Source organism: Triticum urartu, chromosome 6A (genome assembly GCF_056163025.1).
Source record: "Triticum urartu cultivar PI428250 chromosome 6A, HENAU_Tu73, whole genome shotgun sequence".
Taxonomy (NCBI): Eukaryota; Viridiplantae; Streptophyta; class Magnoliopsida; order Poales; family Poaceae; genus Triticum; species Triticum urartu.
In genome coordinates, this window is record NC_141878.1 from 106,814,929 (window position 1) to 106,837,502 (window position 22,574).

At 46.0% G+C, this 22,574-nt stretch overlaps 1 protein-coding gene across 2 annotated transcripts; it reads right to left on the reverse strand.

Moving 5' to 3' along the window:
- Positions 1-7,489: 7,489 nt before the first annotated feature.
- On the reverse strand, positions 7,490-11,978 carry LOC147964283 (MADS-box transcription factor 16-like). Of its 2 annotated transcripts, XM_087526827.1 has the most exons (6): positions 11,194-11,978; positions 10,997-11,067; positions 9,775-9,841; positions 8,811-8,861; positions 8,668-8,706; positions 7,490-7,785 (listed from the first exon to the last, which is right to left on the reverse strand). In XM_087526827.1, exons 2-6 carry the CDS (start codon positions 11,008-11,010, stop codon positions 7,624-7,626), a joined length of 333 nt encoding a protein of 110 aa, XP_087382953.1. In that variant the 5' UTR covers positions 11,011-11,067; positions 11,194-11,978; the 3' UTR covers positions 7,490-7,623. The 2 variants fall into 2 exon arrangements, with proteins under 2 accessions (XP_087382953.1, XP_087382954.1); XM_087526828.1 differs by lacking the exon at positions 8,811-8,861 and having other exon boundaries at positions 11,194-11,974.
- Between the last annotated feature and the right edge of the window lie 10,596 nt (positions 11,979-22,574).

Genomic DNA, 22,574 nt, shown 5'->3' on the forward strand with positions numbered 1-22,574 from the left:
GGCAGGCGATTACTGTAGCCACTCCCCGTCTCGTCTGGTTAATGGCGCGTGGGACCCATGGGAGGGGCAGGCCGACTTCCACGGGCCGGCTCCCTACGGGTCTGACTGGGGGCACCCTTGCCGTCTTCCAGACTCTCACTGACTGGTAGGGCCGTCTTCCGTGGATCGTACTGTCAGACCGTCGTGAGTACAGGACTCCGCCCACTATGGCTGACGTCAGGGATGGCATGGCAACAGTGCTGCGCCAGACGGAGATCTCCGCTGGTACAATGCACTGTGCCCTGGCCATCCCCCGGAAAAGGGGAGGGAGTGGGCTTCACTGTTGCCACTCCCTGTCCCATCCCGCCTGATGAGGGCATGGGCTTTGCTGATGTCGTGGGCCGACTCCCGGTGGCTGGCTTCTCTGGAAGCCGCCAGTGGGAGTCGGTCGGTCTTGATCTCTTCTCTAGGACTGGAATGCATATAGGCTGCCGGTTGTTCCTCCGGCCGCCCTCCTAAAGTCGGCTCTTCATATATGGCCTTGAGGGGCGCAGTCAGCCCCGATGTCTTGAAAGTTTATGGGCCTCGGGTTAGCCTACCCGTGGCCCATTACTCCGACACATCCGGACACAGGAGAGAGTCTTCGGTCTTGTTTCTTCACAGCCCATTAGTCCGGCCCACGTCCAACAGGCCGGACGCCCGAGGACCCCTTACTCCAGGACACCCTCAGTAGCCCCTAAACCAGGCTTCAATGACGAGGTGTCCAACGCACAGATTGTCTTCGACATTGCAAGGCGGGTTCCCCTTTCCGAATACTGCAGGATAGTCTTCGGACGAAACGATAGTGTCCGGACCTGCAACACAAGTACCACAACCATAGAAAGTATAGTATTCCACGAGTCCAATCTGCCGATAATTTTTATAACGTGACATCACGCTCGCCCGGTTGTTTATTTCGAACCATTTCCTATCCCGCCGTTCCACGTTTCGAGGCGCGGTTGTTATTGGCATGTCATGTCGAAACAGAGATCGTGTCTCCTTATTGTGGGATTCTCATTAATACGAGCGTGGGTAACCCAACCGTTCTATTGGAAAGATTCCTTAGGAATAGGCAGGTCTCTAGGCCCAGGAGGAGGCGTTCAGTACCCGGTGCCTTTATAAAGGAACCAAGGGCCGTCTTTTTACGCCAAACCTCTCTTCAGCCTTTCCAACCTCGAGTTCTAGCACCCAAGGTTCGACTTCATTGCTCCAAGCTTCCCCATCATGTCCGGACCCAGCCCTCAAGGTCGATAGGTGGCTTCCTCCATTACAAAGGAGGATATTGCAAAGCTTCGGTCGGCTAGATACCTGACCGCGGAGATCCCCCATAGGCTTCCTGCTCAAGGACATGTTATTCCGACCCACAGATCCGGCGAGAGGGTCGTATTCATCTCTCACTTCCTTCGAGGGTAGGGTTCGCTCTCCACCCCTTCGTCCGGGGGCTAATGTTTTATTACGAACTAGATTTTCACGTCCTCCGAGGGTAGGGTTCGCTCTCCACCCCTTCGTCTCGGCGTTTATCATCACGTGTGAGGCCTTCCTCCGAATCTCCCCACACTTCGGCTTATGGCTCAATACCTTTAGTGTGAAGCTGAAGGTAGTCGACGGGGAACAGGTGGAGTGTGGCGATGCTGTGGTAAGCAAGCTTACCAACACTCTTTGGCCAAAAGGCTCTTTCACCGAAACTTCCAACCAATGGCAGCGAGAGTGGTTTTACGTCACAGAACCCCATAGTACCAAGTGGGAAGCTACACCCGCGTTCCGTTCCGGCCCTCCGTTACAACTTGCATCATGTATTAATAAGGGGCTGGACTGGGGATCAGTTAATGAAGTGCAGACTCTACAGAGCCGTATCCGAACCCTCCTTGATAAGGACATCGACCTTGTCGATGTGATTCAAGTAATGCTAGTCCACCGAACTCTGCCATGCCAGCGTAGGCCTCTCCGCCTGTGGGAGTTTAATCTGGAAGGACCACGAACCCTCCAACACTTCTTCGGCATTACGCACAAAGGGATGTGGAAGTTGTTTTTCGGGAAACGAAAACATTGGCCGGACACCACTAAGGACGCCGGCCTCGACTGCAACTGTGCAGATACCCCGGTAAGCACTTGACTTCCGAACACTTTGTAGTTAATTATGCTGTAATACGTTACTGAGCAAACTATCTTCTTCCAGGGCTGGATAAAGAAAGCGTAACTAATTAGGTGTTCGACCCTCCTTCCGAAGGCTCGGCGGATCCCGTATTAACAAGGATGCTGGCCCCGGCACCATACCAGATGCCTGTGAAGGAGAGCAAAGCAGAGAGTGGGAGGACCAAAGATGGCCTCCACCCCGAAGGTATGCCATACATTGTGTCCGTGGGAATCAAGACTCCATCGTCCTAAGACAAAAATGAAGGGGAAGTAACGTCTCTTCCCCCCATGGAAAGAAAAGGGCCGCCTTCGAAGATTGGGAGGAAAAGGCTCCTAAGCGAGGCAAGATGCCTCTGACGGGTGGCTCGGGCTTGGAGGATGACATCATAGTGCAGTCCCATGATGAGGACAAGCCTCAGGCAAAATCGTAAGTGAACAAGGGTGTTTTAAACATGTCCCGTTCCTTTCTTGTAACGTCTAGAATATATGTTTTTTTTGCAGTTCGGCACACAGTCTTCTTCAACAGTCCTTGACGGTGTCCTGGACTAGGGGGTACTCACCACGTCATCTCCTGATCTGTTAGATTGGGCCGAAGACCCCCATGGTCGTATACTCATGGGCCAGTTCGGACAGCTGTCGCATACAAGGAAGATTCCACAAGACTTGGCGATCAAGACAAGGACTCCTCCCCACCGGCGTATTCCGCTAGGACTCTTGTTATCCTAGGCCTCTGGTGCATTATATAAACCGAGGCCAGGCTAGTCGATAGATATATACAACAACCACAACATACAATCATACCATAGGCTAGCTTCTAGGGTTTAGCCTCTCTGATCTCGCGGTAGATCTACTCTTGTACTACCCATATCATCAATATTAATCAAGCAGGATGTAGGGTTTTACCTCCATCAAGAGGGCCTGAACCTGGGTAAAACATTGTGTCCCCTGCCTCCTGTTACCATCTGGCCTAGACGCACAATTCGGGACCCCCTACCCAAGATCCGTCGGTTTTGACACCGACATTGTTGCTTTCATTGAGAGTTCCGCTGTGTGTTCGACAAAAGGTTGATGGCTCGCTTGTAGATCAACTGCGACTTCGGCATCTTCGTCACCAGCTCGACTGGCCACCTTGGTTTGACCAAGGACTGCGCCCTACCTCCGATCGTCATGTTCGGATGAGGGCCTTTATAAACATCAACTCCGATCTCTATCAAGATCATGGAGGAATCATCCAGGGAGCCCGGGGGCTCAACGTCAACATTGCCCTCGGGCGACCGTGCTGTTTTTCTGGACAGCAAACTTGTGTCCGCCGCCACCGCCTCCTCAAGTGTCTTTTTAATGATCGCTTTGGTGCAATTGTGCGGAATTGAGTCTACAACAACCCTGGAAAATTTCGTCGAGTTCCGATGGAGGAATCTCTGGCAATCCACGATATACCAGAGCTTTGTCAAATCTGGACGGGAATCTGGATGAGTTTAGGGCGTGGTGTCCAGCTTCTAGCTCGGACGTCCTTTGGAAGATCCAACCGTTGATCGGCTGCGGAATTCCTATATCTACCACCTCTCAAAATTTTAGCTCGATCCGACCGTCCAAACTCCGGGAACCTTTCTATTAGTGCATCACTTTTTGGATCTGTTTTCTGCGCGAAAACGAATCCGACCCGAGTTCGTCTTTTTTATAAACGGGATTTCGGACATCCCTTTTGAAGGAAGTTTTGTATGGGGTATTGTGTTTTTTTTCTGAACACATCCCACTAACTTTAAGATCTTTTGAACATGAACTTCAATATCATGCTGATGTCAAACCACTCTGTCAATATTGCTCCACGGCTGCCGACCTGCGCTAGACACGTCGTCACTTTGTTGAGCCGAGCTCAACTTCTTCGGATCATCATCTCGGCAAGCCGAACAAGAGTCCGGCATCGCAAAGGATAAATCATCACCAACATCACCGCCCCACGGATTACATGGAGCGGGCATACCGGCATCGCCGCACGGTCGCTTCATCAAGCCGGCATCGACCACGTCACGACCTGCATCGGCAGGGCCGCACTATTGCTTCTTCAAGCTGGTGTCCATCACACCGACCTACTTCGACTCATCGGCTGACATCGAGGCTCCGTCACCTCGGCTAGACCGAGGACTTGGTTATTTCTTCATCAACATACTCCGGTGATCGGCGTCACCAGCCGACCAGCTTCGTCACGTTAGCTGGACCGAGGGCTTCGCCTCGGCAAGCCAACCTTTGCCAGCATCACCGGGCCATTGCTTTATCGTCGGCGTGTGCGGATCGATTCCCGATTTTGGGAGTCGCTTTTCTTCGGAATGCTACAACAAATAAACCAGGTGCTATTAATCCTAACAATTTTTGCTTATTGGGTTTATTTTTCTTAAGGAATTATTACTCTGGTTTGTTCCATCATCTGTACACAGGTCTATCAAATGGCGGCCACATTAAAAACGGCCGCGTGGTGGTTCGGTCAGTTTCCGTACATTGTTCGGCGAACACCGCATCTGGATCCCGGACCGCCCTGCAAATTCAGGCTTTGTCACGCCTTCACTGCGTCACGCCGACGCCCTACATCGACATTGACTTCGGCGCCATGCCATATTTCTTTTATTACTCACTTTGCATAAATTATTTATTATGCAACATTTTTTTATTATTATCATTACTATTATCTCCGGTTTGCACTATTTCTTGTGCACATGAAAATGATCCGGGTTGGGCAGTATCGTCAACTCGGCGTACTGACATACCACGTCATCTCGGCTGGACGGGGGGCTTCGTCAACACTTCATTACCCCATGCCGGGGACTTCGGCATCACTCTGTCGGCCTGCATTGGCCGTGCTATGTCACCACTTCGGCGTGCCGAGCTCTTTGCTCCGCCACCTCGGGACCGGCTTGGGGGATGGAACCTTGTCCAGCATCAAGCTCGGACCACGTCGTCAATACCGAACACATTAAACAGCTAAGTTGCCTTCATGCTCCAAGTTTTAAATTTTTTACTTGTGTTCAGTTCACCAAGCATTATACTTTTTTGGAAAAAAGTTGCTTGTAAAAAATCTCCTTGTCAAAACTTTGTTTGTGACACACAAATTCAAGGACCCAATTCACTTGGGGGCTTCCTTTATGAAGCTTTTCCTCTTGCATATGATTATACTTGTACGACTTCGTTCCTTGTTCGTGTATTATGCCACAATATGCACCGTATTGACTCAAGCGATTTGCAAGCTGGGTTGCCTCGCTCCTGTGTTTACCCCTACGTTCCCGATTGTTCGGCTAGGGAGTAAAGGGAGCACCTCTGCGATTGTCACGATCAGGTCATCCGAGCCGGACCTCGGACTGGGTGAAGCCGAAAGCTAGCGCTCTTATAGTTTTCAATGATGGTCGGCACACAACGGAACTCATGAGTACAAAAAGTCTATTGCACAAGTCTCATAATAACAATGAGCACCGAAGAAAGGTATCGGTGGGGGTACTGTTTTCTTCGAAGATGCTTCTTACACTTCGCAGTAATATAGCATAAGTTCCCTGAGCGCGCTTTGTCTGTTACAGCCTTATGGCCTGATTGTCTAGTTATTGGAAACACCGTCGATATTCTCAACAGATGGAGTACATAACACTTTTCGGTCCTTGACCAAAGAGGGAGAAGCCGACGGTCGGTTAAGACGCGTTTAAAGTTCGGTTGAATATAGATATGATATAAGTACTTCGGTACATGCAATCATTCTTTTACCCAAGTCACTTGGGGGCTCTTAAATTTATTTGAGCTGTTTTATAATAAGTGTTCTTCTTCTTAGTCGTTGCAAAGTTTATTATTATTATTATTATTATTATTATTATTATTATTTATCACTCCTTTTTTCGACACGAGTGTGTGGTCACTAGCCGGGGAGCCTAATTTCTCTCTCAAAGCCGCTAGAGTTTAGTTTGCTAAGCTAGCCTAACGAGAAGTACTCCGCCTTTGGGATAGGAGGTTGAAGCTGTAGGCTGACCCGCTTGAAATCTTGAGATAGGATGTGTCATGTTAAAGCACGACAGAAGCACTTTTTTTCTAAAGCCAATTTTTGGATTGGCACCGAACACTTGATCTTGTTCGGACGTCAAGTTTTTACTGACGTTTTTTGGTTTTCCAAGCTTGTGGCACTTTTAAACTATTTGTGTGTTTTCAGCACAAGTCTCGCAGTGCAACGCCGGACACCTTTAGAGATTCGGCAAAAACATTCTCGAATATTGCTATATATGCATCGGTTTCGAATTGTGTCTTCGGTCAATAGTTGGGTTGCCCGGCTCCTGCGCTTGCCTCCTACGTCCCGCTTTGTTCGGCTAGGTGTGCAAAGGGAGAACCACTGCGATTGTGCTTCCAGCTCACATGGTTAAGCACCTCAGTGGAGAAAGCCGAAAACTGACTGTCACAATAAGCGTAAACTGGCTAGCGATCAGATGACGGTGTTAAATGACGGGCCATTCATAACAATGGCCGAAGTGTTTACGCCTTGACCTCGACTGTCGTCGAACACTACCGGGGGCTATTAACTGGCCTCCCAAACTAAATCCTCGATATTTTGCTCTTACATTGGAGCTGAGGTTTCATGATCATACTTAGCATGACAACCCAAAGAAAGGAACCGATAGAGGGACTATTTTCTTTGGAAGACATTTCTTCTGTTAAATAGTAATATAACATATCTCTCTGCGTACCTTTGTTTATAAAACTGTATGGCCAGATTGCATTGTTTGTTGTAAATCTTTGCCCTCATAAAGGCTTTATAAAGTAGGACAAACACTCCTCGGCTATTGGCCGAGGAGGTGGAAGCCGATGATCGGTCACACTACAAGAAATATGTCAACTTGTGACCTTGACTATTGGTCACTGAATGGTCATTATTTTCCATTTGCGACATTTTTGTGACCAAAAACAGATGGTCAAAAGCTGACGGTCGTAAACTGAAATTAACGACCTCCTCTGTGAGAAGGTCGTAGACGTTTACGGCCAAAATATGCCTACTATTTTGTTTTGATCACTAGCAGCCTCTCCAGGCCACATAGGCATCCGACGTGGCAATCTGATGTGGCACAAGAATCAGCCCGGTCCAGTTCAGTGTTTTACATGGGCCGAGCCCATTAATTCAGCCTTTTTATATTTTTTTCTGTCAATTTTTTATCAACTTCATGGGCCAAGCCCATTATTGCAGCCTTTTTAATCATTGGGCCGTGGCCTTTTTAATCCATCGTTTTTCTAGTTTCGGGGGCCGTGGCCTTTTTAATCCATCAATTTTCTAATTTCGGCCATATATATTGGAGCTAGGCCCACTAGTCAGACAAGCACCACATATCATAATCTCATACATAATGCTAAAAAATAATCATAATCTCATACATCAGTCCCACACGTCAGATATTTCAACATTGCTCAGATTATTTTGGTAAGTGGATCCCACTAATCAGGTTTCCATTTCACAAATTTTTAAATCACTATTTCAAACAAAACAAAACAAACATAATTTATCAAATCTGTTACAATGTCACAATCTCTACAGCCTATTACAGTCAAACACAAACAAATCACTGGCATCATGGCTTTGCACTTGGCTTCATGGCTTTGCACTTCAAATTTGTCCTGGTGCTCCTGTAAAAGAGTGAACACAAATACTTCCAGCATTAGTGTACTGCTACTGGTCAGAACCAAACAAATGCAATGGCAACATAAATGTAAGCATGAAAGTACTAGAAAGGGCAAATAAAACAACAGACTTGCATAGTGAAATGTTTGCTTTTACAAATCTTATAGAATAATTTGTATAAATTATACATTTAATATAGGCTGCATGAAGATGGGTAGAAAAAGAAGGTACTTCAACCACTTTGCACAACAAGATCACAAGCAAGAAACAATGAGGAGACATTACAAAGTTTGTGGTGGAGAACATGTGTAGCTTCAGCAGCACCATGCATGTCCACAAGCAATATGTTCCTAATAGATATCAGCTCATCTCAATTTAATTTCTTAAGTTTCTAATATTTGACGATAAAAAGAGACCAATAAATCATGTTTTTTCTTGACTAGGCCACAATTAGAACTCACAAGCAATATGTATAATTTCAGGCAATGGTGTTTATGTAGACTTTCACTTGTCACTATATTGTTGAATGGGAATCAAAAGCATCCATTTTAGTAAACACAAGTTTAAGTTGTTGCATGATCATGGACAAGTTTAAGTAAACACAAGTTTAATTGCTGCATAATCATGGACAAGTCACACAAAATTTCAGTAAACTGTAGATGCTCAAAATTTCAGTGAACTTTGCATAATTTTGCATAAATATTACTACTGCTGGTCAGTGATTGTTTCTTAAAGTGAAAAAGAAATAGAATTCCATGGCAAACTGCTTGTAGTTTACACTATGCAAAAAAATGGCATTCAACATCCAATTCAAATTCAATGAAGTTTAACTGAATGTGCAGTTTCACCATAGACCGGTTTATACAACCCCAAGGTCAGAAGTTTACCTTAAATACAACCCCAAATGAACCAGTTCCAACAGTGACCTACCAGCATAAGAGTTGACAATAAGATTTCTCATTTCGAAATATGCAAGGAGTACAAATTAAGTTTAGTTTGCAAGGAAGCAAATTCAGTTCAGTTTGCTTGCCTGCAACCAAACTGTACAATTTCGGCGTACTACTTCTTGCAAGCAAACATACTGTACATGAGAGCAAGCAAGAATTTAAGTTGCAAGGAGTAGAGCAAAGATTCTGTAAGCAACTAGAACAACAGGAAGGTACTGAGCACATACAACTGGCTCTAGTATACCGCCATGCATGAGCACTTGTTAATATTTATATTCATCACAGCAACATATAACCACCTACTGAAATCCTAGGTCACAAACCCGATATATTGCATTGACACTGTGTGTGCCATGATTTGGCTAAAAAGTGCAAACAACACGAAACACATACTGTAGCACAACTAAGAACAGCACATGCCATCGCAATAATGTAACCAGTCAAGGGCTACTCCAAGCAAGCATAGTTGCACATGCAAATTCAACTGTCTAGTTAAATGCTCTACAAGTCTTCTAAATTGCTCAACAGATAAAAACAGCGCAAAATACTTTATGAAAGCACGAAATCATTACATTGTACTAGTGCTGAAACAGAAACAGGAACAAATCGAGCATCGGCTCACACGTAGATCGGGAATACAGCAATACAGTATCAAAAATAAACTACTAGAATAGATAGAAATTCCTTGCAGATGAGTAATTCCATAATACAGTTTCTTTTTTGAAGAGTTGCATATCACAATAAAAACAGATACAATGTTTAATTTCCCTAGGCCAGAACAGTATAGTAAAGAAAACAGAACATACAAGGCATGGATCTATCTAGCAAACCATTTTAAGAACAAATCACATCAAGACATGGACAATAAAGGCAATCATTTTAGAAGGCTTGGACTGCATATACACGTTGATCATGGAACTAACAGTACAAACTAGTCAGATCTAGATGATATCAAACCGAAGCAAATCAGCCACATCAAAGAAAGGAGAAAGTGATACAGCTAAAGAAAAAGATGGATGGAGGCAAGATAGAGAAGCAGCACCCAACCTCATACTGCTCGGTCCACAGGCTGGTCCCGGTGGCCTGCTGGTAGCGGTCGAAGATCCCCTTGATGCTGCAAGTAGCACATGAAGAAGAAGAACAAAACGAAGCTACCTTAGAGAGGTAATCAAGCAAGCAAACAGAAGCAACAGTGTAGTACAGAATGTATCACTATAGCAGGGGCATAATTTTTGTACTAGTTAAAATTGAACATGGTTTGTACTTCTAACATAAATCTTTACTCTTGTAAATTCAAAGCTATGTTTGATCCCAGACGACATGAGCTGATGATTATAATGTATGACACCCTACTGAAGCAACAAACAACTCCTGACTTATTACTACAAAGAAAATAGTTCTTCCCAAGCCTCCATTTTAACAATGTATAAATCTGCACAGGCATATACTGTTATGTCACTGCCTCCTAAGTATATAGTGACAGCCAATTTAAATTCAGCATACAAAGTTTAATAGATGCTGGACTGGAATATGCCTTGGTCACCAAATATTAAAACAGGTCTGTATACTCTTAACTTTTCAGTGCAGAATAGTTATGATGGGTTCAGTACTTTGGGTAGCTCCACTGACGGTCACAGGTCTGCGTGGTGCCCTTGCTGCAGAAAGCTCCTCTACTACTAAAGGATAGATGGGGTCATGGTTACCTTCACGAGCCGATCACTACCTATTTTGCAGTACAAGATTGCACTTGTGTTGCTACAAGTAATAATACTATCAATTTGTCAAAACTGGTGGATGGTAAGAATATAACCTCTGCCGGTTGAAATTTGATCAAGATAAAAAAATTACTATACTCATGATCGTTGCATGTGTTTCCAATATTTAGTTCCACACGTACTACTCTACATAAGATTGATCTCTTGTGTTTGGAACATTAATTACTTAACTTTGAGTTTAAGACTGAATCGGTAAGAGGAGATGCATACTGAAGCTGTCATTCCTAGAAAAAGAAAGAACGGTACTACTGATGCTTGCATTCGACATGAACACAAGGTAAGATGCAACACGTTAATCAACTTACATTAACTACTGGTAATTCATAGTGAAGTTGTTTCTGAACACCACTAGTGTAATTAGCTAGCTAGGTGTGTGCAGGGAGGGAGGGAAGCTAGCTAGGTAGCTAAGGATTTGAGTGACATTCAGAGAAATCAATGGATCGATCAGTCTAGTAGTAGTAACTGGGTGGGGATTGCAGCCTTAACAGACATACCAGAATTCGGCCATGTCGCTGGATGGGATCTGCTTGGAGAGTGATTCGTAGAAGATCCTCAGGGGCTCCCTCTGTGAATTCAGGAAAGCAAAATTCATTGCAAAAAGGGTTCCCAAATCAGATGCTTGAACTGGAAGCATACAAGTATGATACTATGATGAAAGAAGAATTCGAGAGATAGGGAATTAGTAGAGTACCTCCTCTGGGGTTTCAAACTTCTGGCCAGTGAGGGAGAAGACCTTGGCGGCCTTGGCCTTGCCCCGGCCGCTAGCTGTAGTAGCAGCTTTCTTGGCGGTGCTTGTGGCGGTGGCTGTGGCGGCGGCAAGCTTGGCCCTGGAGGCGGCCAGCGATATGGATCTCCCAGCTCCTCCGCCTCCTCCTCCTTCACCCTGCACGCACGGCAAGCCAAGCAAATCAAAAGAGAAGAGAGCGGATGAGATCAGATCAGACAGACATGGCAGGCATTGACGGCGCCGAAGCTGTGCGCGATGATGAGGGAGCTTGGCGTCGCTGGCCTGACCCCGCAGCCAGCGCCGCGTGCTGCTCGATGAGGGCACCGACCTCGCCGCCGCCGTCGCGCGCAAGGGCGCCGACTTCTACGTCCTCGCCGGGATCAAGTGTGGCGCGATGGGGGACGGGGAGGAGATGGCGGCAGCGAGGAGATGGGGACGAGGGAGGAGTGCGACAGTGGTGGGTGGGGGTGGCGGCGGTGCCTCGATCCGTGTGAGAAGCTCCATCAACGGTGGGTGGCGGCGGCGATGTGTGGGTGGGAGGGCGCGGTCGATGTGTGGGACGTGCACGCCGGATCTTGTCCAAGGGGAGGATGGAGCAGAGGGGAGGCCATCGGAGGAGGAGGGATCTGGATCGGGGAGAGGGGCGGCGGGGAAGGGGTCTGGATCAGGGAGAGGGGCGGCGAAGGAGGAAACTGGATCGGGGAGAGGGAGACGGCAGCGCTTGACCTAGGGTTTCTCGGGAAGGAGGGGCTCGAGGGAGGAAGGGAGAGACGCTGGATCAGTAGGAGGCGAACGGTTCAGATCGAATACAGTGGGGTGATCCATGTGCTGCGTCCTGATTGATTCGAAAATGAGCTATTAAAAATTACTCTTCTTAGTGTTAAAAACAAGGGAGGTTTGTGAGGCAGCTACCAAAAATATTTTGCAAAATGGCATCACTAAAATTTTCACTCAAGTTAGACCACCTTTCATGGATGATCATCAATTTGATTGCATTTCCGATCTTTGTAGGTATTTTGAACTACAGGTATCTTATAGTTTGCTATTTATTTTCTAAAAAAATCATTTTTAGATACAAAAGTAGTTATTTCATTATAGACAAACCAATAGTTTTGCATTATTAATCACCTAACTAAGAAGGGTCATGCAGGCAAATTTGATCACATTTTGAAATCGGCATAGGAAATACACAAAAAAATGAAAAACCTTCGCATTGTGTGATTATATGTCTACAAGGGTGCATATTGGAATGGCAAACAATGTTGCCTAAGAAAGTTTTCATATTCTTTGGACGAAAAAACTATTTTCCATTTTTTGAGTGCCCAAAAGGAGGTTTTTTTGTGAAGGACCTGCCAAATAATTGTTGCAAAATTAGACCAAATCAATTTTCTAAAATACTAGGACATACTTAATGCACAATTGAAAAAATGGTTGCGTGTAAAAAGTTTTGATCCACCTCTCGTGAAAAAGACAAATTTCCGCCGATTCAGCTGGAAGCGGGTCAAATTTGAACTGCAGCTGCCTCATAGTTTGCTATTTATTTTTTACAAAAATCATTTATAGGTACAAAAGTATCTATTTAATTAGATAAACACCAAAAAATCCAAAATTCAACCATTAGCTAGGAATGGTCATTCCCGCCGTTTTGACCGCATTTTGAAACGGGTATAAAAAATTCAAAAAAACCCATAAAATTGTGAAACCTTCGCATTGTGTCATTATATGTGGCCAAGTTCCCAAGAAAAATAACAAACTTGTAATACGGAAATTATTTTTAAAAAGTGTTCTCAGAAACGAGCTATCATGTGTGGAGATCAGTGGCTTTCAAGCCAAATGATCAATCTTATGGCCACATTCATGGCATAGTTTGTTCAAATGATCTCATATTGTGCACGAGGGTGCATATTGGAATGGCAACCAATGTTGCCTAAGGGGCTTTTTATTTTCTTTACACGGAAAATTCATTTTCCATTTTTCGAGTGCCCGAATTGAGTTCTTTTTGTGAAGGACCTACCATATATTTGTTGCAAAATTGGACCAAATCAATTTTCTAAAATATTAGGCCATATTTGATTCACAATTGACCAAATGGTTGAGTGTCAAAAGCCTTGATCCACCTCTGGTGAAAAAGACAAATTCCCGCCGATTCAGTAGGAAGCAGGTCAAATTTGAACTGCAGCTGCCTCATAGTTTGCTCTTTATTTTTTCAAAAAATCATTTCTAGATACATAAGTATCTATTTAATCAGAGAAACATCAAAAGTTTTCCAAGATTCAACCACTAGCTAGGAACGGTCAAACCCGCCGTTTTGACCGCATTTTGAAATGGGCATAAAAAATAAAAAAAATTGGGAGACCTTCGCATTGTGTCATTATATGTGACCAAGTTTCCAGGAAAAATAATAAACTTGTAATACGGTAATTATTTTCAAAAAGTGTTCTCAGAAATGAGCTATCATGCGTGAAGATTCAGGGCTTTCAAGCCAAATGATCAAACTTATGGCCACATTAATGGCATAGTTTGTTCAAATGATCTCATATTGTGCACAAGGGTGCATCTTGGAATTCAAAACAATGTTGGCTAAGGGAGTTTTCATTTTCTTTGCACGGAAAATTCATTTTCCATTTTTTGAATGCCCAAAATGACTTTTTTTTGTGAAGGATCTACCATATATTTGTTGCAAAATTGGACCAAATAATTTTTATAAAATATTAGGCCATATTCAATGCATAATTGACAAAATGGTTTGGTGTCAAAAGTTTTGATCCACCACTTGTGAAAAAGACAAATTTCTGCCGATTCAGCAGGAAGCGGGTCAATTTTGAACTGCATCTACCTTATTGTTTGCTCTTTATTTTGTTCCAAAAATCATTTATAGTTACATAAGTATCTATTTAATCATAAATACATGGTTTGGTGGCGATACGTCGAGGTTTGGATGTGGCCCAGGGCCCCAACTCCAAGGCGTGTAAACTCGCATGATCGCCGCGTGGTCACCGCGTGACCTTGGCGTTGACATGCGTTCTGAGAGGCCTAGGCATGTCTAGTGGGTTGGGCACTCCCCAGTAGGTGCTAGGAAGAAAATTACAACAGAAGAATCTCACGAGGAGACTGACCTATGCTCAAAGATGAATTAGCAGCCAAGTGTTTGATTAGCGGTACGGGAAATGCACATGGCCAATGGGCGTGAGTTTTGGCTGAGGATGATCATCTACTAAGGAGAATGTCTTCACAAATTTTTAGCTCAAAAGGAGGATCCTAGGTGGTACTTGCTTTACAAAGTACCACGCTGGACAAAAATATGAATGTTGAAGCTGGGCTCAAAATAATGAATGGATTGAGCTGAAATTTGGTGGAAGATGGTTATTTGGGCATAGGAAAGCATTCTAGAAAATTGATACCATTTGGACATGCCAAAGTAGTTCTTCCTTCACAATGCTCTTCTGTGGACATAAACTTGGGAAAACTAGTGAGAGAGACTGGATGAATGAAATGAGCTCCAAATTGGTGTAGGTAAGTTACTTAGGTATGGTCATGTGCTGGTAAATTTTCAGATCATTTGGGTAAGCATAGCTAGTACTTACTTCACAAAGCTTCTCTCGAGGTAGAAACTTTGGAAATTTCCTGAGAAAGATTTACTAGGAAAATTGAGCTGAATATTATCATGTGGCAATGATTTGGGTATGGAAGAGCACCCAAAAAGTTTGAGGGTAATAGGAGGGGTCTAGATAACACTTGCTTTGCAACGTGCCAATCTGGCCATAAAATATAAATTGAACCTGGGCTCACATAGATGATTTGACTGAGCTGCAATTTGGAGGAGGGTGATAATTTGGGCATATGAAGGAACTGTATAAATTTCATGTCATTTCGATATATAAAAAAGGTACTTCCTTCACAATGCTTCTAGGTGGACAAAAACTTTGGAAATTTTCCGAGGAAGATTTTCTAGGCAAATGGAGCTGAATTTTATCATGCGGTAATGATTTGGATAGGAAAGAGTGCCCAAAAATTCCGAGGGCAATCAGGAATATATAAATAGCACTTCCTTCATAAAGTGTTGTTGCGAACATAATAGGAAAATGATTATTGTTGAATTAGTTTTGAACTAGGCAAGGAAGGAGTTTTACATATTTGATGAAGAGATGACCCAAAGAATTTATGAGATTTTTTTGGGAATTTTGGGAATGACAGAAATATAGGTTGCTTCACAACCTAGGGCAAAAATTGGCACATGGACATGACACATAGGCAAAACTGATGAGGTGGCGCCAAGTCATACCAATCCACCACAATTTACAAGGTTATGACCATCTATATTGGTCATGATCAGCTAGAAATAAGGCAGCGGACTAGTGCTGTCTGCTTTATGACCATTTGGTGTAAGGAAATTACGACCTTTCTGGCCAAAATGGTCGCAATGGTTTAGGGTTTGGAGCCCCCCGAATAGCTTTTGACTAATTGGTCTCAAATGGTCATAGATTTATGACCAATTCTTCCAGGGTCACTGACAGAAGGTCACTAGTTGCCATATTTCTTGTAGTGTCAACAAAGTTTTGTACAATGCAGATCCAAACATTAATGACGTAAAGTACTTGGATACATAGAGTCATTACACATAATTTGTGATTTTACTATGGATATCAATCATTAATTCGGCCACCCATGCCCGCATTAAGGCTCGGGGGCTACTGGGCTTTGGGCTTATTTACAAATATTAAAGAGGCACATCGATCCCCTGATCTGGTGTTGCCACCCGACCAGTGTCTCGGGGGCTACTGCATTGCCTGTCCAATGCAAAAAAATTAAGTGTAATATAGTTTCCGAGGAGATTTTGATCCTCAGGTTGGTTGGCCGCACCCAACCTGAGTCTCGAGGACTGAGCACACTGCTTTTTGTGTCCCGAAGTATTCTGCCGAGCTAGGACTTGATCCTCAGACCGATTTTGCAAATCAACCTGAGTCTCAGCGGCTACTGGGATCAGCGGTATTATGTCATCCTTCATGTGCATCTCAGGTTTTAGACCGATACCCACCTTGAGGGCTACTAGCTATATATCTCGACAGAGAATAAATTGCACCAATCAAAAATATTGACAAAAATCGGCCCACATTCGGGGTGGTGCACCACCTCGGAAGCAGTCCGGCATAAAGCTCGGATGCTAGTGGCTGGCTCCATAGAGGGCATTTCCGGCATTAAGCTCGGCTAAACTCCTTCAAACATCTTTGAACCAAGGTGATTTACGACACCTCGGATACAGTCCGGCGTTGGAGCTCGGATACAGTCCGGCATTGGAGCTCGGATACGGTCCGGCGTTGGAGCTCGGATACATAGTCCGGCATTGGAGCTCGGATACATTCCGGCGTTAGAGCTAGGAAGCGGTCCGACGTTGGTGCTCGGCTGCAAAAGATACCTCGAATGCAGTCCGACGTTGGAGTTCGGACGCAAGAAGACACTGCCTCCCGGGAACAACTTCAAACCCGAGGTGTGTCATAAAAATAACAAGGCATTGATAAAGGCCAGAAACTTAAAGGGGCTCCTCGGATACCCGACGTGTAAACCTGTCAAATGCATTTCGGCGATCCTCATGATCGAAGATGAGAAGATTTGTTGAACCAGTTTTCAAGACCGACGACCGAAGATGAAGAACGGTTCGGAAGAATCAAGGAGCGTCCCTAACTTGAAGACCGGTCCAGGGGGCTAATGACGGTGTCCTGGACTAGGGGGTACTCACCACGTCATCTCACGATATGTTAGATTGGGCCGAAGACCCCCATGGTCATATACTCATGGGCCAGTTCGGACAGCTGCCGCATACAAGGAAGATTCCACAAGACTTGGCGATCAAGACAAGGACTCCTCCCCAACGGCGTATTCGGCTAGGACTCTTGTTATCCTAGGCCTCTGGTGCATTATATAAACCGAGGCCAGGCTAGTCGATAGATATATACAACAACCACAACATACAATCATACCATAGGCTAGCTTCTAGGGTTTAGCCTCTCTGATCTCGTGGTAGATCTACTCTTGTACTACCCATATCATCAATATTAATCAAGCAGGACGTAGGGTTTTACCTCCATCAAGAGGGCCCGAACCTGGGTAAAACATTGTGTCCCCTGCCTCCTGTTACCATCCGGCCTAGACGCACAGTTCGGGACCCCCTACCCGAGATCCGCCGGTTTTGACACCGACAGTCATCTTCCTTCGGGGACCTTCTCCCGGAGATGATGGAAAGCGAGATGCCTCCACCGGTCTCCTCGCCCAATAGGGAGGACGACTTCGAGGTGTCGTCGCGGAGGGTCTCCCCCGATCAACAAGTGGTTCAAGGGATGACGAAGACACTACCCGAAGGTGATACTTCGGTGGCCCAGGGTTCGGGGACCAACAATGGAGGTCCCGAGCAGTCCGGTCTACAGCCGGATACGAATAGACGGATTCCTTCAAAGGGAGGCCGTACTCCTTCAGTAGCTTCCGGAGACCCAGATGCGCCGGATATATTGACGAACATGCTACGGCAGGCGTCCGTCTCAGAGGAACATCGTACCTTAATGGGCACAGTGGTTGAGAAGGTCCTGTCCGTGAAAAGCGGATTGAATGAGGCCTTCGCGAGCCTGCTAAGAGGCTTCGAGGTTTGTGCCGTATTATGTTCGATTGTGTTTTATTCACAAAATACACCTGTGTATAGATAGTAGCCCCTGAGACTCTGATTGGCTTCCCGAGGAAGGCGATCAGAGGATCAAAAGAGATGCCTAGGAAATAATCTGATTAATTGGAACACAGGCTGTGACCTCCCCGGTGTTGGGTTTCATAGTAATTTCAAAAAAATTCCTACGCTCACGCAAGATCATGGTGATGCATAGCAACGAGAGGGGAGAGTATGATCTACGTACCTTGTAGATCGACAACGGAAGCGTTTGGTTGATGTAGTCGTACGTCTCCACGGCCCGACCGATCAAGCACCGAAACTACGGCACCTCCGAGTTCTAGCACACGTTCAGCTCGATGACGATCCCCGGACTCCGATCCAGCAAAGTGTCGGGGAAGAGTTCCGTCAGCACGACGGCGTGGTGACGATCTTGATGCACTACCGTCGCAGGGCTTCGCCTAAGCACCGCTACAATATTATCGAGGACTATGGTGGCAGGGGGCGCCGCACACGGCTAAGAATAAGATCACGTGGATCAACTTGTGTTTCTCTGGGGTGCCCCTGCCTCCGTATATAAAGGCTTAAGGGGGGGTGCGGCCGGCCTAGGAGAGGCGCGCCAGGAGGAGTCCTACTCCCTCTGGGAGTAGGATTCCCCCCCAATCCTAGTTGGAATAGGATTCGCGAAGGGGGGAAAAGAGAGAGGGGGCCGGCCCCCTCTCCTTGTCCTATTCGGACCAAGGGAGGGGAGGGGCGCGCGGCCCATCTTGGGCTGCCCCTTCTCTTTTCCACTAAGGCCCACTTAGGCCCATATAGCTCCCGGGGGGTTCCGGTAACCTCCCGGTACTCCGGTAAAATCCCGATTTCACCCGGAACACTTCCGATATCCAAACATAGGCTTCCAATATATCAATCTTTATGTCTCGACCATTTCGAGACTCCTCGTCATGTCTGTGATCACATCCGGGACTCCGAACAACCTTCGGTACATCAAAATGCATAAACTCATAATATATCTGTCATCGTAACCTTAAGCGTGCGGACCCTACGGGTTCGAGAACAATGTAGACATGACCGAGACACGTCTCCGGTCAATAACCAATAGCGGAACCTGGATGCTCATATTGGCTCCTACATATTCTACGAAGATCTTTTATCGGTCAGACCGCATAACAACATACGTTGTTCCCTTTGTCATCGGTATGTTACTTGCCCGAGATTCGATCGTCGGTATCCCATACCTAGTTCAATCTCGTCACCGGCAAGTCTCTTTACTCATTCTGTAATACATCATCCTGCAACTAACTCATTAGTTGCAATGCTTGCAAGGCTTTAAGTGATGTGCATTACCGAGAGGGCCCAGAGATACCTCTCCGACAATCGGAGTGACAAATTCTAATCTCGAAATACGCCAACCCAACATGTACCTTTGGAGACACCTGTAGAGCTCCTTTATAATCACCCAGTTACGTTGTGACGTTTGGTAGCACACAAAGTGTTCCTCTGGCAAACGGGAGTTGCATAATCTCATAGTCATAGGAACATGTATAAGTCATGAAGAAAGCAATAGCAACATACTAAACGATCAGGTGCTAAGCTAATGGAATGGGTCATGTCAATCAGATCATTCGACTAATGATGTGATCCCGTTAATCAAATAACAACTCTTTGTCCATGGTTAGGAAACATAACCATCTTTGATCAACAAGCTAGTCTAGTAGAGGCATACTAGTGACACTCTGTTTGTCTATGTATTCACACATGTATTATGTTTCCGGTTAATACAATTCTAGCATGAATAATAAACTTTTATCATGATATAAGGAAATAAATAATAACTTTATTATTGCCTCTGGGGCATATTTGCTTCACCCGGTAACTACCCGGACTACAGAAGTTGCAGATTTGCAACATAAGATTGATGAGGCAGATAATGATATCGCGCTTATCAACAGGCGACTTGACGAGGCACAAGGTATGTTTTTGGGGGAGTCATACTATGCACGTGTTTACGATATAAGCATGATGCGAAGAATTGTGTAATAAGATGTATATATCTGCAGATGGTGCTGCCGCAGTCGAGATCCTTCGTGCTGAGCTAGCCCGGGCCAAGGAGCAGGCTCGGATTAGTAATGCGGCTGCCGAAAAGGCATCTGCCGAGTTAAAGGCCGAATAGGCTGCTCGGCACCAATATGAGGAGAAAGTATCCTTGATGACGCTTGAACTAAAGGAGGTTGCTAGCCGCTGTGGATTTCTCGAGAGGGATAATAAAGCCAAAACGGCTAATCTTGACAAGGCCTTACAAGAGGCAAGAGAAGCCCGGTCCGAATCTAGAGCGGCCCGGGAGGAGATGCGGCAAGCTGGGGAGATCATGGCTGGTAAGCCCTTTTTATTACAAACTAAGTTCGACGATCCGAATTATGCCCCGCTTAATCAAGTGTGGAGTTCTCCAGATGCTTTATTAGATTTGCTGAAGAGTGCTTCCGATGCGGCGCAGTTTTACCAAGCGCGAGAGGGGTATGCAATGGAGAAGCTTTTCTGGTCGGAATTTGGTGCGTCAAAGCGCCCACTATTGCTAAACGAACAGATGACCCAATGGGCAGAACTGCACCGGATATCCGGTGCTGCCATGAAAGACGTCGTAGTCCGGCTGTGGCCGACCAAGCTAATTCCGGATAGTTATTTTGGTTTGGTGTGGCGGCTTGCTGAAACGGTGTCGCGTATCGACGCCGTTAAGCAATCAACGTTCATTGAAGGTGCATGGATGGCCTTTGCCCGTGTGAAAACATACTGGACGAAGATGAAGGCCGTCGATGTTGCAGCGAAGAGTCCACCCAAGGGCAAGTACCATCACGCACCAGGGCATTATTTTGAAGATGTCTTAGAGGCTGCCCGGTTGATAGAGGGTCAGTGCTCGAAAGATGTGATATTCGAGTGAGATGTATTGACATTGTATGAAATAATAAAGTTTATTTTGCTTAAAAGCTTTGAATCCTCCTGTGCGACCGTTTTTTACATAATCTGAAAGATTTTCAGTCGTCGGCTTCAGCCCCCTCATAGGAAATACGAGGGTGTTCGGAAAAGCAATTGATTACTCTTAACCCAACGTCTTGATCCAAAAAGGAGGTGTCAATGCGGTGAACTAGGCAATCGGACTATAGGGCGTTAACACTTTCACTTAGCCATAGGAGTTTTATGGTGGATCTATGATATAAACCCTGTTATGTACGCGGTTATCCCAATGCGGTGCGTTACATGTATGACCCAAAAGAAGTGTTGGGGATCGTAGCAGAAATTCAAAATTTTCTACGCATCACCAAGATCAATCTATGGAGTAATCTAGCAACAAGGGGAAGGAGAGTGCATCTACATACCCTTGTAGATCGCTAAGAGGAAGCGTTGCAAGAACGCGGATGAAGGATTCGTACTCGCAGCGATTCAGATCGCGGTTGATTCTGATCTAAGCACCGAACAACGGCGCCTCCGCGTTCAACACATGTGCAGCCCGGTGACGTCTCCCACGCCTTGATCCAGCAAGGGGAGAAGGAGAGGTTGGGGAAGACTCCGTCCAGCAGCAGCACGACGGCGTGGTGGTGGTGGAGGAGCGCGGGACTCCAGCAGGGCTTCGCCAAGCATTGCGAGAGACAAGGAGGGAGAGAGGTAGGGCTGCGCCAAGAGAGAGATCAAATCGTATGTTGGGCATCCCCCATACCTCAAGTATATATAGGGGGAGGGGAGGGGGCTGCGCCCCCTCTAGGGTTCCCACCCCAAGGGCTGCGGCAACCCCAGATCCCATCTAGGATGGCGGCCACAAGGGGGAGAGGGGGAGGCGCACCTGGGGTGGGCCTTAGGGCCCATCTGCCCTAGGGTTTGCCCCCTTCCCCTCTTGGAGGCGCCTTGGGCCTTGGTGGGAGGCGCCCCAGCCCACCTAGGGGCTGGTCCCTTCCCACTATTGGCCCATGTAGGCCTCCGGGGCTGGTGGCCCCTCCCGGTGGACCCCCGGGACCCTCCCGGTGGTCTCGGTACGTTACCGATAGCACCTGAAACTTTTTCGGTGACCAAAACAGGACTTCCCATATATAAATCTTTACCTCCGGACCATTCTGGAACTCCTCGTGACGTCCGGGATCTCATCCGGGACTCCGAACAACATTCGGTAACCGCGTACATACTTTCCCTATAACCCTAGCGTCATCGAACCTTAAGTGTGTAGACCCTACGGGCTCGGGAGTCATGCAGACATGGCCGAGACAACTCTCTGGTCAATAACCAATAGCGGGATCTAGATACCCATGTTGGTTACCACATGCTCCACGATGATCTCATCGGATGAACCACGATGTCAAGGATTCAATCAATCCCGTATACAATTCCCTTTGTCTATCGGTACGATACTTGCCCGAGATTCGATCGTCGATATCCCGATACCTTGTTCAATCTCGTTACCGGCAAGTCTCTTTACTCGTTTCGTAACACATCATCCCGTGATCAACTCCTTGGTCACATTGTGCACATTATGATGATGTCCTACCGAGTGGGCCTAGAGATACCCCTCCATTACACGGAGTGACAAATCCCAGTCTCGATTCGTGCCAACCCAACAGACGCTTTCGGAGATACCCGTAGTGCACCTTTATAGCCACCCAGTTACATTGTAACGTTTGGTACACCCAAAGCACTCCTACGGTATCCGGGAGTT

What these genes read in the sequence shown, in the direction of transcription:
- LOC147964283 (XM_087526827.1), bottom strand. An exon ending in TGTGGACCGAGCAGTATGAG is followed by an intron (nt 8,862 to 9,774) that starts GTTGGGTGCTGC and finishes TCTCATGTACAG; the next exon opens with TATGTTTGCTTGCAAGAAGT. An exon ending in ATTGTACAGTTTGGTTGCAG is followed by an intron (nt 8,707 to 8,810) that starts GCAAGCAAACTG and finishes TTATGCTGGTAG; the next exon opens with GTCACTGTTGGAACTGGTTC.